Source organism: Pimephales promelas, chromosome 7 (assembly GCF_988280905.1).
Source record: "Pimephales promelas chromosome 7, fPimPro1.hap1.1, whole genome shotgun sequence".
In the NCBI taxonomy this organism is placed as follows: Eukaryota; Metazoa; Chordata; class Actinopteri; order Cypriniformes; family Leuciscidae; genus Pimephales; species Pimephales promelas.
Window position 1 is genome coordinate 35,976,308 of NC_142775.1, and position 14,069 is coordinate 35,990,376.

At 40.0% G+C, this 14,069-nt stretch overlaps 1 protein-coding gene across 3 annotated transcripts in view; it reads left to right on the forward strand.

Moving 5' to 3' along the window:
• Positions 1-14,069, forward strand: part of slc4a3 (solute carrier family 4 member 3) — an 86,914-nt gene that overhangs the window by 54,528 nt on the left and 18,317 nt on the right. For 2 of the 3 annotated variants that reach the window (XM_039683538.2, XM_039683540.2), the window contains 4 exons: positions 2,693-2,835; positions 7,669-7,849; positions 8,551-8,686; positions 12,832-13,015. In XM_039683538.2, coding sequence (XP_039539472.2) covers positions 2,693-2,835; positions 7,669-7,849; positions 8,551-8,686; positions 12,832-13,015 — 644 coding nt within the window. The remainder of the gene's footprint in view (positions 1-2,692; positions 2,836-7,668; positions 7,850-8,550; positions 8,687-12,831; positions 13,016-14,069) is intronic. The other variant, XM_039683539.2, reaches the window with a different exon arrangement.

Sequence of the window (14,069 nt, forward strand, 5' to 3'; positions counted from 1 at the left end):
GCTACTAGGACAACACAAACCAGCTGAGGCCTTGGGCGTCCTGGCAGGCCTCAACCCTTGGAGAGCCCCGGCCTTTTACTTGGCACTCGGAACAGCAGGAGAGAGAGGGTTTCTCATAATACACCCCTTCAATTATCCCAAATTCAATAAAAACCTCGGTTTGTGGGCTAAAATGATACAATATTAAATCACAGCAATTTTTTTGGAAAGGCCGAGCATCCAAAGTACGCCTCTTAGTTGCACTCAGCTGAGAAGGCCTGGGATTCTCTTGTTTTTCTAGGCCCGTTTTTACTCCCAATCACACAAATATGCAATTTCATTGCTACAGTTAAGTAAAAGGTACGTGAACCCTTGGATTTACCATTTTACTTTTGTATAAATTGGACATATAGACAAAGTGTTTTGCCATGGACATGAATATCAAGGCTTGTGGGTGTTTTTATCCCTAAACGTCTCAGTGTTATGTCTTCTGAAATCACTTTTTCAAGGCATGGATCAGGCAATGCTTGAGGAAAATAGATAAAATCGAAATCTGTGAGTGTTTGTTATACAGGGCAGTGCGGCTCTGACCAACACCTCCAGTCTGGCTTTGCTGGGCTTGTCCCAATACCAACATTTGCAGTCTTGACCACTTACATGACATTCTTTGTGTATTTGGCCTAAGTGTTCAAGTGGTTACCTGATGGAACACACTTATAACATATAGGCCCAGTTCCACAGACATGGCTTAGATTAAGCCAGGATTAAGCCTTCATTCAATCAGGGCATTTAAGTGGCTTTTATAAACGTGCCTTAGAAACAAACATTACTGGTGTCCATCTTGAGACAAAACAATGGCACTAACATATTTTAGGATATATCAATGCAAGTTGCTTTTAGTTAAAACAAGTCAATAATGCATTTTAATCTGTTACCAGTGTTGTAGTCGAGACCACCTCACTCGAGTCCGAGTCGACACCGAGACCAGAGAGAGTCGAGTCCGAGTCAAGACCGAGTCCATAGAGAGTCGCGTCCGAGTCGAGTCCGAGACCAGAGACGGTCGAGTCCGAGTCGAGACCGAGACCAGTGAGGGTTGATTACCTAATTTACTTTTATTTACTTAGAGAAATCCTTTTTTTTTTTTTTTTTACTGAATTTACTTAGAGTTTAAAAAATATGATCAGTTTAGGGTAAAAAGGCCACATAGTAGGTGGTGTTAAAAGTAATTTTATTACAATTTGTCATGCGCAGTTGCGCACTAGAAAATCACCAATCACTAGGCGTGTCAATCAATTTAAAGAAATATTTTATTAACATACAATAATAATCATGATAAATATTTTTAATTGAACTGGAGTGGACTCGGGAATAATTCCGAGTCCTAAAAAAAAAATGTTCGAGTACGAGTCAATTCCGAGTCCAAATGGACACGAGTCCATGACAAGACCAAGACCATTAAAATATGGTCTCGAGACCGAGTCCGAGACGAGTCCGAGTCTCGAGTACTACAACACTGTCTGTTACTATAGCTTAAGGCTTGTCTGTGAAAGCAGGGTAGCCTGGCATGCCAGACCTACATCAAGATGTTAGGTCTGGGAACTCATCATTGACAGGGCTCAATTCGAGTGGCGGGATACGCAATTGGATAACGCTACAACCAATCAGAGCAATGAAGAAGTGACGACTGAGTCCCATGTGTTTTCCCACCAGCGGAGCAAGTTGATATATTAAACTTTTACCGTATCCAGTCGGCAAATCTCCAAACACGTGCCGTACTTTGTTCTGTTTTTAAAGAAAAGCTTAAGTTCAAATCATCCAGAGTAGCGTTCAAAGCCGAATCGAAAGACAGCTGTTCGCCAGCAGCAGCCATTCTTTGTTTTCAAGTAGCAGTGAACCGTCACAACTCTTTCGTCATTATTTTAAGCCCGCCCGCCGACTCTATACGCGATGTGATTGGCCTGAGCAGAGTTTGGTTTTTCCAGCTAAAACGTCTATGGAAAGTTGCTAGACCACACAGGCTGCGAAATAATATTTTTTGTTGATTTCTAGATTTCTAAGCTAAAAGCAGGGCATAGTGTTGTAAAAATGCAAGTCAAGTTTTTACGGGACCGAATTTTATCTATTTTGATTTTTAAAACTATGCACTTTAAATAAAACTTCTACATGTCTGTAGTATTCCCTATTTCAGAAACAAACGATTTAGTTAGTGTGATGCTTCACAATAAACATGCTCTGCACCAATACAACATGCAACACTTTACATTTACTACCAAAGTACATGTAATGTCTAGTTAATGTAATTTGCAATGGAAAGTTTTCCTCGAAATCTTGCAAAACACATGAGTTCCTGGGATATACTTAACCTCAAATACCGCTCCAAAGTCAAAACTGTGATGTTTATCGAAGCTGGAACAGTCTTGCGCTCTTATTTCCAGTGGCTCTCTAGGGTGTGTATTGGGACAGGCCCATTGTTTGGACTCCAGGTTTGCTGATTAATCTAAGGAATACTAATTTTAGTTAATTGGAATTAATCTGCTATGAATGTTTACACAGTGTGTTCAATAAAGACATGAAAATGTATCATTTTTTTGTGTGTTATTTGTTAAAGCAGACTGTGTTAGTTTATTGTTGGTTCACTTGTATTTTTTTTCCAACATCTGCCTTTACAAAACTGACAGTTTCATTTTTGTTCTTCCTTTTCTTTCACTTTAAGGTCACCGTTTCGAGGACAATCCTGGGGTTAGACGTCACCTCGTCAAGAAATCCTCCCGCTGTCAAATACCACGATCCAGCAATAGCTCACCTCCTCTGTCCAGTCTGAAGAGGAGAAAGAGGACGGACAAGAAAACTCATGAGGTGAGACCATGAGCTTCCTGACTGCATGGAGAAAAGAAAAATGAAACCTAGTTTCGTTCATCCAGACAAGCAGTTTGCTCCACATTGGAACTTATTCTTAGGCAAAAACTAACTAAGATGCAAAGTGTAAAATGCGTATTGATTTTGAGATCTGAATTTCAGTGTTGTTCCTCAAGAGGTAGCTCAAAGTAAAGCCTCCATTTTCCCTAAACTGACATTGATAGTGATAATGAGGGGCTGTTAATAGAGATAATCAATCTAGAGGAGCAGGAGAGACCCTTGATTCAGAGATCTTTTTCTCTAGTCTGCTGATACCTATTGATCCGTTTCATTCTGTGGGATTCACTAAACAAGCCAGATCTGTGTGTCTAAATCAGTTGGATTAATTACATAAGGCACTTCAACAGTCAATCAACACTGGAGTATGTGCTATTCATCTGCTGATCTATAAGCTCTGAATCAACCAGTGAAGGATAATTTTCGCTCACTGGAGTACAGGATTCATATACACATGCATACAATTCCTCCATAGAACACAACAGTGAATTGACATTTTTTAAGCACCTTAGGTCCCATAAGCATTTTTGCTTGCCATTTTAACACTTTTTTCAGTAAATTGTGCTTCAGCCAAAGGAGTCATCAGAGAAGAATCAACATTACATTGCATTGATTGAAAAAAAAAAAAAAGATTTTTACTGTTTAGTGTTTTTTAAAGGAAATAAACTATTAATCTCATTACAAACCAATTTTTTACTGTATAGTACAACATTTTTAATTAGCTTTCATTTTTAGATTTTTCTGGTTTGGTTGTAATTTTAGTAGTTATGTACTTTTGTTATTTTTTATTAGTTTTTGGATTTAATAATATTTTTTTTTAGCTTTAGTTCATTTTTATTTCAGTTTTTAGATTCGAAAATGTAGTAATACTTCAATGTCAAATTAAAATTTTAATTCTGTTATTTGCCACGGCACCATTTTTTCGAAAAGGAACTCACACTGCTTCGATTGACACTCGTCAGGTGTGACAGATGTCTGAAATCACAATAAAATCTGGTAATCCTATTGACCGGCGACAGCCCATGAATCATTAACGTGCGACTTCCCAGCAAACAAATTTAGCTTCTGGGAACGTTAGCTTTTGGTTCCCAGAACGTTCCTAGAACTTTCCCTTAAGGTTAAGGGAACGTTCCCGCAACATTCTCCTTACGTTATAAAAATGGAACCTAAAAATAACCTACATGGAACGTTCCTATAACGTTCTTGTTTGGTTCCCAAAAAAATATCCTCATCAGACCATTCGGGAACGTTAGGGGAACGTTCTGTGTTTGCTGGGTTGGAAGTATATAAGGGTGCCTTGCAAACATGATAATCATCTTTTCGTCTGCGGACACTGTTCTGTCTATAATCCCTTGAAAATAAGGTAATTATGAAATGAACTGAGAAGGCTGAGTGCTTTCAGAAGTGTGCAGACCTGTGCTCAAGATATTTGACACCGGGTGACACACAAACTATGCGTTTTCTGTCTGGGAAGGAAGAGCGCACAGGCAGGTCTCGAGGGAACTGTGCAAATTGTGAGAGTTTATCTTTGAGAATGCTCTGATCTCATTTGTCCCTCTTCTTGAGAGATCTTAGTCCGGCAGCGAGTGCTCTTCCACCCTGCCCTGTGTATGCTGAGCATAGTTGGTTTTTTGGAACACGCCGCGGGCAGGATGCAGCTGCCTGGCTGTGCATTGGGGGAGAAATCGGTCGCGTTAAGGGCGGATTCTCCCTGGTCATAAACCTCCAGCTCAGGTTAGCCTTCCAATTCTTCCTGATCTCCATACTTGGATCGAGAGGACATGGAAGAAATCAGCGGCCTAGTCTCGATGAAGTTGAGTCAATAGGAGAGAGGACATCGACACTGAGAGCTCCAACTCTGCCAGTTTGAAAGGCAGAGCATACACACCAGCGGGTCAGGCCGGTGCTGCCTTGCACACCATGGCGGTGTTGCAGGTATACCAGGCCAATCTGCTGGGGGATCTCGACCAGGGGGTGGGGCCCCTGAGGCGGTTACTGAGCTGCGCCACACCACAGATCTAGCCACCAAACAGAGAGACATGTGGTTGAACTTGGACGATATTTGGGAGAACAAGAAAGGCCTGGAGGTGGTGGTTGGAAAGTTCAGAGAGGCGAAGGTGAGCTCAGCTGCATTCAGGACCATGTATACCACTGAGATCTGTATCCACACCCAGACAGACGGGTGGGCCTGGCAAATCACGGTCCGAGGACAGGGCATTGAGAGCCAGTGTCACCTCTCGAGCGCCGTCCCTGTGGAGAAGTCGGTCGCAGAAGAGAAGCGACTCCCGCAAGAAGAGGGATCTGATGGAGGTGATCCAGTAAAAACGCACACAGCGTCGGCGATGGATCACCTTCCTTGAGGGCGTGATTATATCTTAGCCCTCTCCTCTCTTTCCCCAGGTGCTTCTTACGTCAGGCCTGAGGCTGGGCCCATGATGAGAACAATGTTCTGATGGCCCACCTCGGCTTGGTTAGTGAGAGTGCCTCTTTCAGGCATGTAAAGATGGTAGACCCCATGTTCATAAGGAACTGTCTGATGAGTCTTCACTTTGCACGCCGCAGGTAAGCTGAGTTGGTCTTCTTTAAGAGTAATTTTTGTGTGCAACAAACACTAAAATGTATCTCTCTACAGATCTCATTCCCTGTATAGAGTTATAGGGTCAGGTCAATGTCATAAGGTAAGGTAAAATATTTTGGTATTAGGGCCCTGAAGTTCCTGTCAGGTGGCTAAAATGATTGTGATTATGTGATGGCTTCCCTTGTTGTCATATGTAAGAAAAGCAAGGTGTGCCTCCACTCATTCTAGTTGTAAAACTATGTTTGTAGTTTGTACTTCCTCTTATGGTGAGAGCATTTGAGGCCGCCTCTCATTCATTTGATATAAGTTATTAGCGGAGAGTTTAGTGGCAGAACTTCATTCTAGAAAGAATAATGGGAATGTTTATGCTACTTCTTGTTTTTTCTACATACACCTGTGTTAGCCCTCGGGCTATTAGCCACCTCAGGGTAAAGTAGTTGTTCTTTCTCTCTTAAAAAAAGCTGACCCTGGAGCTTCAGATAGATCTTATGACTGTCCCACAGGACCGTCTGATATCTTTTTATCCTTAGTACACCGGCCCCTTGAGCTCTGTTTGGGTTTTCAGTAAGCTGAGCGATTCTGCAGCCCCTCGTATAAAAAAAAAGAAAAACAAACAAATTTTCTCGTAAGGCTATGGCTCCTCTGAGGCCTCAGGTAGATCTATGCTTACAGGATGGCCCTCACCAGGGCCGCCTCTGTAGCTGGCCTAGCCTATGCTAGGGATAATGAAGGTGGTCTGTTAAAGCATTTCTGCCTCTGGCCCTTCACTTTCTAAATTTAGGTTTTTAGCATCCCTATATTACAGCCTCCTCCCATGGGAGTCGTTTGGCCAACACCCGTCCCTTTCTCAGCATTCTGGGGCGAGAAGAATAATGCAGCTTGGTGCAGACCCTCGGTTAGGCCTCAATAAGGGCTCCCTGGTACAATAGGTCTTTCTTTAGCAGTGTTAGGTTGTCTTTCGCCTCACAAAGAGACTGGGTTTTGTCTGCCCAACCCCGCCATGCAGAACTAGCATATGGATTTGGGCCGCCAGAATAGGCTCCACTCACCTCGCTGAGCTACTGCTCGAGCACCGAGTTGTAGGTGGGTGGGTTACAAGCAAGCCCCACTCCCCTAGGCTGGTCGCAGATTGAATTCTGTCTCCTCTAGAGGGCCCGCACCCTGTTAAATCTCAGGGTGAGGTGATGTATTCCCCTGGAAAGTTAGGAAGGTTAGGAAAGTTCAACCTTCACTTCCTTTTGGTTTTCGAAGTATGCTCCCATGAAGCCAGAGCATAGCCATGAGTTGACACTGCATGGTACGGTACAGCTTGACTCACTAGGCGCATTTCCACTGCATGATACGGTACGGCTCGCTTCGGCTTGCTTTAAATGGTACCTGGTCTGTTGAGGTTCCAAGCGTATCGTACTGGTACTCGTCACTACCAGCATTGTATTTGCGACACGAGAAACCATACCCTCTAGATTTAAATAGCCAGTAACAGCCACTGCTGTAGCGACTGCTTTTAAACTAATCCCACCCACTTTGAGGCGGTACTCTGCAGTGGAAAAGCAAACGAGCTAAAGCGAACCTAGCCCTGCCGTGCCGAGCCGAGTCGTTCTGAGCCGTACCGAGCCATACCAGAAGTGGAAAAACGCCATAAATTTGAAACTTTCTGTTTCTATGCCATTGAGAAGGCCCGGGTAGGCCTTTCATTAAACAATATTTATGGAGGTTTTACTGTGGAACCTGTGGGCTATGACCATAGGGAATGCTGTCACTGACAGCCCAGTGTGACCCGAGGGTGAGTGGTTCTGGCATTTCACTTTAATTCGCTGGTTTTGACAGTTTTTACTGCCAATGGGTATGCACTCCCCTTATTATGGTGGCGTTGGTATATTGTTCCCCTTAGCGTCAATCAACGCAGTGCGAATTCCCTTCCGAACGTCTAGGTTACGACTGTAACCTCCGTTCCCTGATAACAGGGAACGAGACACTACATCTTTTCGCCTGCCTACCAAACAGTCCCTTCAGACAAAAATATTAAAACAAAAGAAGATTTATGATATTGCTGTCATATATTTCAGTTTTGCTCCCCTTCCAACTAGAGCTGTACTTGTTTGCCTGTTTCCTATGAGCTGCCCAGGTCTTGAAGTAACTTTGGTTATGATTCTTTAAAAGTGCTTTATGATGTGCTTTTGACATTGTGATCACCGTAGGTGTTTGTGGAGCTCAACGAGCTGATAGTGGATAAGAACCAGGAGATGCGCTGGAAAGAGACGGCACGTTGGATCAAGTTTGAGGAAGACGTGGAGGAGGAGACGGATCGCTGGGGTAAACCGCATGTGGCCTCGCTGTCCTTCCGTAGCCTGCTGGAGCTCCGCAGGACCATCACACATGGTAAGAGTCGAACGCTCTGCCAGCCCACTCAACCCTGCGATTCTGGTCCAATCCTAACATCCACGTGCTGTTTCTAGTTGACAACCCACTGCTGTCGTGTGACTGACAGAATTCAAATGGACACTTAAATTATATAAATGGATTAAACCCTCTTGGGCATATCCACTTTTTGACCATGAAAAACTGATAATTTTCCATTCAAGGTAAACAGTTCTTTAGTTTTGAAAAATGCTTTTGAAAAAGCATGACTCCAAACTCCAAACCCAAACACATGTCTATCAACGAGAAGGTTTTGGTAAGTTTCAGTTCTTGTGGTTATGGAACCAACATGACAAGCCTGACAAAAAACATTTTTAATGGACGGCAGTGATGAACTGACATGAGGGTTTGCAAAAACAAGAAAAAACTACTGTGGTTATGTTGAGTTAGGCGGTGTGATCACAATATGAGAAATTTAATATCACAGTAAGAGTACATGTCGTGATATATTTTTTTATGCTGAACATTTGATTGAAATGTGGTACAGTGCCTATTTTTGGATAATCCAGTGAATTAAATACTTTACAAAAGCAAGCTACTTTAAATTTAGCCAGTACATTTTCTTCTTTTATTTGCATATATATACATTAAATCATTATATAAGCTGACAGAGGTGTATGATAAATGGAGCGATGTTACAAACACTGTATTTTGTTACCCAGGTGCCATAATGCTAGATCTGGATCAAACCTCACTGCCTGGCATCGCCCACTTGTTGGTGGAAACCATGATCATCTCGGACCAGATCAGAGCCGAAGACCGAGCCAACGTGCTGCGAGCGCTTCTGCTCAAACACAGGTGAGGGGAGGTCAGACATCAATACTCCAAACAAAGCTCATATTGATCTTCTCTGTGGTGGGCCTTGATGCCAATGTCCTTTGTCACAGCTGCCTCTATTGGTTTCCTGCTAAATGGAGAGGCGTGATTACATAACAAATATACTTCGTATGACAGTGCGCCAGGCCGATGGCCAATAGAGTCTTAGAGAATGGGGTTTCGGTTCAGCTGCAGAGACATCAGACATTGATTATATCAAATAGTGTTTAAAGGAATATATTGTTTACTCATCCTCATCTCATTTCAACCTTGAAATATTTGTTGTCATTCCTTTGGTGCAGCAAATAAGCTTCAAAACCATCCATAAAACCAGTCCAAATGACTTATGTCCATAGCTACAGTATATACCATATCTCTCAAATCTAATATGCTGTGTAAGTTTTCCAGCACTTGCCATGCCACAATTGCATCTCATTTTTTTAATTAAAAACGAGCGTGAAACAGTGTTATTTGAACAAGTATTTGAAAACTAGTACCTTTTTATGGTTTCAGTGTCAACCCTAGTGCGAAAGAGATTAAAAACTGTATTCAAAAAGGATTAGTTCACTTCAGAATTAAAATATCCTGATAATTTACTCACCCCATGTCATCCAAGTTATGTCTTTTTTTTTCTTCAGTCAAAAAGAAATTAAGTTTGTTGAGGAAAACATTCCAGGATTTTTCTACATATATTCGGTTATCAACGGGTTGAAGGTCCAAATTGCAGTTTCTGTGCAGCTTCAAAGGGCTCTACGCGATCCCAGTTGATGAATACGGGGCTACCCGAAACGATCAGTAATTTTCTAAACAAAGGTAATCACAAATGCTCAGTTTACAGAGCTCTGCAATGCACCACACATTACGTAATCACATTGGAAAGGTCAACCGTGACATAAGGCGTCGCCATACAGTGGTAGTTGATCGACCTTTCCAAAGTGATTACGTAATATGTGGCGCATCGCAGAGCAACTGAAAGAACAGCATTTGTGGTTAAAAAGTATATACATTTTTTTTTTTTTTTTTTTTTTAGAAAATAGCCGATTGTGTAGAATCTGAAACTGCAATTTGGACCTTCAACCCATTGGTTGCAATTTAAGTCCACTATATGAAGAAAAATCCTGGAATGTTTTTTCCTCAAAAACCTTTATTTCTTTTCGACTGAAGAAAGAAAGACATTAACATCTCGGATGGCATTGGGGTTGAGTAAATTATCAGGAAATTTACATTTTGAAGTGAACAAATCCTTTAATTATGGTCTGTATAGAGCTTTCATATGATTTCAGAAGACTTGGAAGTATAACTCACAAGTAACAGACTATTTTTATGATGCTTTTTTGGGAGATTGGCCATATAAATCATCATGTACTTTTTAGCTCACACACTCATTAGTTTCAAAAACAATACAGGCTCAGAAAGACAGGAGGCTTAGTTTTCGATTTTGGGTGAATTATTCTTGTAATCCATTCGCTGTGTTTTTGTTACCTTGCTTACCTTTCTTCTGGACTATTTTAAGTTAGTGCTGTTTAAATGCAGTATTTAGTATGGCTCAGACAGGCCTCCTTTCTTGAAGGATTGTGAAGTGCCTTGTGTTTTCTTTGTTAAGCTCTGCCCAGCCACAGGATCACACTCTGAGGTCAGAATGGTACTCTACCTGAGTGCTACTGCTAACAGAATTAATATTGCATGGCCAGAAATGTGGGTTGCATTAATGGTTTGAAGATGTACCCTTTTAAACCCCTTTGCAAAAGATATTCATAAAGTGGCTCCAAAAAGTTTTGGACACTCAAGCCACATTTAAACCTTCAAAAACATTTAAAAAACCTTAACTCAAACTTTTGAACGAAAGTGTATATAATGCAAAGACATTTGGTATGGCTTGAATGTCCAAATATTTTTTTGGGGCGACTGCATATGTTTGATTAAAAAAAATAATCATTTATTCTTGTTCTTAGGCTAAAACTAAAAATCACTTTAATCTGTTACCAATACATGTTAAGGATAACAATTTTTTTTTTTAATTGGAATCTCTTTTGGTCGCATTAAGTGAATGCCACACATGTTCAATACCAGTTGTGCTTTCTTCTTCTTGTTGTTTTTTATATCAGTTAAGGGAAGTTGGAACTACTCAGAGATGCATATTTCACTCTGCCAGGCTATAAAACTAACAAATGATGAAGCCAAAAACTAGATTAAACCTCTCTACAGCATTTCCCATCATCTCCGATGCAGCTTTCCAATGGAAATACTTTCAAATTAGTCACCAAAAAATGTCTTTGTATTGTGGAAAAAAATACATCAAGGTGCTCTATAAGTTAGGTCATTAGTTACTTAAGTTTTGGGAATGTTTTCAAACACAATTCAAAGTCACACCTTGTGTTTGGGAACCTTTCTTAACAAGATCACAAATTAAGCTTAATGAGTGAACCGATGTCAACCGCTGGAGCTGGTCATGGTGACGTGTGTTACAAAGCTGGACAGGCACTCTTTAGTCTAACTCTTTCCTTTTTTTCAGTACACATACAGCACCAAGAGCAAACCAAGATTAGTATTTTTGTGAAAGGCATTTATTAATTCATTGGTCTACGATTTCTTAGAGTTTGAATTCTGTTTAAATATTGCCTGATATCATCTAGCCGCATGTTGCTTTTCTGTTGTCTTTAGCATTTTTTACTGATTGCTTTGGCACGTGTATTTTCGAGCGAACCGGGAATGTGGTTTGGTTTTGCAGTTTGGATTCTGATATCCTGACATATTGGGTTTTGTGTTTGCTTTGCAAATATTGCAAGCGAAGATGGAAAATTGCCTTTTTGGACATTGATAAGCAAGGAAATTGCTGTACCCGTAGAGCTATATAAACACAAGAGCAGGGATATTTGTCTCACGGAGGAGAACAAATGGACTCAACAAATGGAGTAGCTTGACAGATTAAAGAAGTCATAACAAAGAAATCATATTTTACACAAAAAGAAAGTGAAAATACTGTCATTTATTCATCCTCTTGTCATATGACCCATATGACTTATACTTTCATGGATGCTGTTTGCTGTTTCATAAAGATACATGGCAAAACACACACACATTGACTGACTGCAAACCTACCCTGTTCGCAGCCGATTGATGATGATGATGACACACACACACACACACACACACAAAATGAGGATGAATAAATAATGAGAATTTAAATTTTTGTGAGCTATCCCTTTATTGCCTGATGTTTATAGAATAGAGTTTACTTGAGACAAGTGTACTTGAGAAGAAATGTATTATTATATTACATTTATGATATTTATACTATATTACATTTATGATATTTATATTATATTATATACAGTAGTCAACATTTGAAGTAAAAAAAAGTTGCCCAAAGATAAAAACGGGTATTGCTCAAAAGTCATCTATAACTTAGATGAAAGGTTTTAATCCACTTCAAATGTTGAAAAAGGTTTACATAAGCTGTCACTGGGGCTGTACCTTTTCAAAAGGTACACTTTTGTACCTAAAGGCTGCATATTGGTACCTTAATGGTACATATTAGCACCTAAAATGTACATATTAGTGCCTAAAATGTACATATTAGCACCTGAAATGTACATATTAGCACCTAAAATGTACATATTAGCTCCTGAAATGTCCATATTAGCACCTAAAATGTTCATATTAGCACCTGAAATGTACATATTAGCACCTGAAATGTACATATTAGCACCTGAAATGTACAGATTAGCTCCTGAAATGTCCATATTAGCACCTTAAATGTTCATATTAGCACCTGAAATGTACATATTAGCACCTAAAGTGTTCTGATTAGCACCTAAAATGTACATATTTGCACCTTAAATTTTCATATTAGCACCTGAAATGTAAATATTAGCACCTGAAATGTACATATTAGCACCTGAAATGGACAAAAGTTTACCTTACTTAGCCAGTGACAGCTTTTTTACCTTTTTTTCTGAGAGTATATTATATTATATTTTCATTTACATTTACATCTTGTTTTAAGAATGTTTACAGATAAAAAAAAAAACAATCAAGAAAATTATTTTATAACGTCAGGATACATTTAACATTCTCACATGAAAGATTGCTCTCTAGACTTCTCAAATTACTTTTTTCTTGTCTAGTCACCCCAATGACGAGAAAGAGGGCCTTTTCCATCGGAACCACTCTGTCAACAGCCTGGGCAGCTTCCGTCACAACCACAATCACGTTCACGACACCAGCTTACCTCTGGTGTCCCAGGATCACGAGGAAATGCATGACACCAAAGCGGCAGAACATGATAAAGAGGTGCTTGTGGCATTATTTGTGAGTTACTTGCTTCCATTTGTGTGCATGCCGTAGTGAGCATCCAGGCTTCCAGAAAATTTCTGCTAGTAATGTGTTTACCTGGAGGACACCATCTTGGGTAGTGCTTGGTCCATTCAGTATGCATCGCTCTGAAGGCCTACACCCAAGCGATGTAATGTACGTTTTGTTGGTTAGAACCAGATCTACTGAAAAAAAAAAATCCTGACACTTGCCTATGGTGGTTTGCCGGTCCACAAATCTGACCAGGCTGGTTTGTTTTAATTGTTTTAGACGTGTTCAGGTTAGGCTTTGGTTTTTTCGACCAACAAAACCATCTAAACATCAGCTTGAGAAACCGGCTAAACTAGCTTCAACCAACTCTGCAGAAAGAATGGGAACATCCATAGTTTCCAAAGCTCTACTCATTATGTTGTTTCTTTATTTAATATTTTGACGTATTCAGTTATGCTTCCAGCTACCAATAAAAGTGTAGCACTGCATTAAATGCATTTACCCTGTGTTAATACACCCCACAGAATCACATAGACCAAAATCAGTGCAGAACACTGCAAAGAAATGATTTTCTTACTCAGTATTTTCATCTTGTTTTCCAGTACAAATACTTAAACATTCTTGAATGAAAAGTTTGTTTAATGACACTGGGGTAAAATCGTTTTTTTATCTTTTTTAACCCATTGTCATAAAACGAGACTTTTCATTGTCAAATATTTTATTGTTTTAGACAAAAACTCACTTAATCTTGATACATTTTTCAGAAAACAAGAAATAATAAATGGAGTAATTCTGCTTCTCAAATAAATATATCTTAGTAGCTGTTTTCACCGATCTATTTTTCATCATTCACATCTAACAAATGTGATACATACAAAAAATGCACATAAAAAAACTTGAAAACACATACATTTCTCTATGCACTTCAAAAAAGTCATGTGACTTTGGGATGGGACTGCATAATTGGACCAACCAGTGGACTGATCTCATTGCGCAGCATCTGAAATGCTGTCTTGGTCGTCCTGAAATTGTCTGTCATCAAAGTGATTCAGTATTTTTA